The sequence below is a fragment of the Trachymyrmex septentrionalis genome, unplaced genomic scaffold (genome assembly GCF_001594115.1).
Source record: "Trachymyrmex septentrionalis isolate Tsep2-gDNA-1 unplaced genomic scaffold, Tsep1.0 scaffold39, whole genome shotgun sequence".
Lineage (NCBI taxonomy): Eukaryota > Metazoa > Arthropoda > Insecta > Hymenoptera > Formicidae > Trachymyrmex > Trachymyrmex septentrionalis.
The window spans coordinates 441882-444369 of record NW_017305557.1 but is presented as its reverse complement, the minus strand read 5'-3'; the positions used below and the strand labels follow the sequence as shown (position 1 = coordinate 444369).

Below are 2488 nucleotides of genomic sequence, written 5' to 3'. Positions count from 1 at the left end.
AGACAATGTGGAAAAAATATCTTTTTGTTATTTTACTTTTCATCATTCACTCGCGAGCAGTACGCGGGATTGCCACCAAATGGACGTGGTGGAGTTCGGGTTTTTGTGTTTGAAAACTATACGGGATAGAATAAAAGGTGCAGCATTAGATTGAGAAATAACTGAATATAATTTGTGTTCTGACATATGAACACTCATAAAATATTTTTTGGAAGCAAGTTCTCAAAGGGGACTATGAAAAATATAATGTTCTTGTACACATCACACAGCAAGCATTGCAGACATAATGGAATATATACTGACAGCAATACACATAAATGGAAAGTATATTGACAATCATATTAATTTCGTTTAATTTTACAAAGAAATTAATTCAGATTAATGTTATTAAAAACGTTACATATGTCAAAATATCAAAAAGAAGTCTTAAAAACAACTAAAAGATATTTATAGTCATTTTAATAATCTTTCAGACGACTTTGTGTTCTTTGGATATATAACAGATTTCTTTTAGATATTATAAATACGAATTCTATATGTTAATATACTTTGGATATCATAAAGATATTCAATTTGAGAAATCTTTTAGGTATCATTTTTGTGACATCTTTCTGTTCTCAAAAAATGATGCATTAGATAACATTCAGATATCTTTATGTGACTTTTTAGAAATTTCTCTAAATTATCAGATTCAAAAATGAGATATCTTTCAGAAACCTTTTTGATAACATATTGTTATGTGAGAATAATATAGTATTATTCTTTTTACAAAAATAAAACCGCGATTAGACAACATTCTGCAATTATTTCTTATTTTTTTAAACTAATTAATCATACATATTTATCAAAATAAATAATTAATTATTCGCCAATTTAACTTTGCCAGTAGTTTCCAAAAATATAAATCTTTATATGGTTTTCTTCTCGTATAATCCCGTAATAACTACGTTATTTATAAATTTTTTAATTATTAAGTTTTACTTATAAATTATAGTTTAGTTAGGTTTAGTTTAAGTTTAGTTTAAAAGTTCAATTTTAAATTATTGTTTTTCGAATTACTATAATTAGTCATAATGCAAAAATATTCAGAAAGAAATACGCGTCTTGAACATGCTTCGATACTCTAGTAAACTCAGATGGTTAGGCATTTATGATGCCGTGTACGAGTGTAGTACCAGAATGATTTTAATGAGTATTGCCATTTTCATGTTGAGGCTCAAAACTTTTCAGACCTACGTAAATTAGGTGTATAATTTAGAATATTTTGATATGAAAAACGTTTAATATGTTTTTGAAATACATTTCTTTCATTTTATATGATTTACTTTTTAATACATTGAGCGTCGGCCAATTTTTACAAGTGTCAAAGCTTGAAACTATCCAATATTTGGAAATTATTTTTTATGTAATTGAGAATCTTGATTAATTATTTTAATATATTACTAAAGTCTTTGATGCAGTGAAATACCGTGTGTTTATTGGCTATCGACATGAATAGTCAATGTTATGGTGTGTATCGCCGACGCTCAATGTGTTAATAAGTATTTCACACATATAATTATTATTATTAGATTTACTATTGTATTACGTTACACTATTTACTATTACTACAAATGTTACAAACATATCTGCTAACAACGAGATAGACGTACTACGATGGACGTTGAAATCTGTAACAAATATTAATCATAATGTTGATTTAATATTAGGAAATGATAATATTACTTAATTTACAGTTTTAATTATAATACTATTTATATACTATTTGAAATAATTATACTTACTTTCATCATCTGAATCGCGTACGCCACACTGTCGATGTCTTAACGTAGTTTTTCCTTTTATTGGTGTGTATCCGGGAATATATAAACTAGGAGCTTCGAGTTTACCAAAGGATAAAAGTTTACTGAAATCTTGTTCTAATTTATTAGCAATTGGACCTGAAAATACAATTAAAATAGAGAATTAATTAAATTTGGTAGCATATTTAAATTAATAATTTTTCAATAAAAATACTATTTAAATATCCAATGTCACTTTTTTCGTAATAACAAACTCAATAAACGGGCGAAGTAAAAGTCAACCACATTTTTTAAAATTTTCATAAAATTATATATTATATTAAACGCGATGAAGCATCACGCCAAAAAAAATTAGACTATAAACTAATAAATTACAAGTTACAAGTTTCGGCTACCGGTTTGAGCCCTCTTCAGACATTAGTACAATGAAATTAACAGAACAAAATCAATTGTCGCAAGTATTATTCGCATATTTAGAATAATCACAGTTCGGGTGAGTCTTGATCTCGAAACATAATTTCCGTATGGTTGAACAGTCAAAAGTATTAAAATTGTCATTGGTGAAGTTCTAGTTAATAAAAAGGATAAATTAAAAACAAAAAACGTAAACCGACAAATACGCATAAATAAAATAATATAAAATAACGAAAATCCAACAAAATCAATAAAAATTATTTCATAAGAAA

At 26.4% G+C, this 2488-nt stretch overlaps 1 protein-coding gene across 1 annotated transcript in view; it reads right to left on the bottom strand.

Annotated features, from left to right (window-relative positions):
- Positions 1–1346: 1346 nt before the first annotated feature.
- The window catches only part of LOC108750944, a 297617-nt gene continuing 296475 nt past the window's right edge, over positions 1347–2488 (bottom strand). The window contains exons 18-19 of the mRNA XM_018490822.1: positions 1785–1940; positions 1347–1670 (exon numbers count right to left, since the gene is read on the bottom strand). Coding sequence (XP_018346324.1) covers positions 1585–1670; positions 1785–1940 — 242 coding nt within the window. The 3' untranslated portion in view covers positions 1347–1584. The remainder of the gene's footprint in view (positions 1671–1784; positions 1941–2488) is intronic.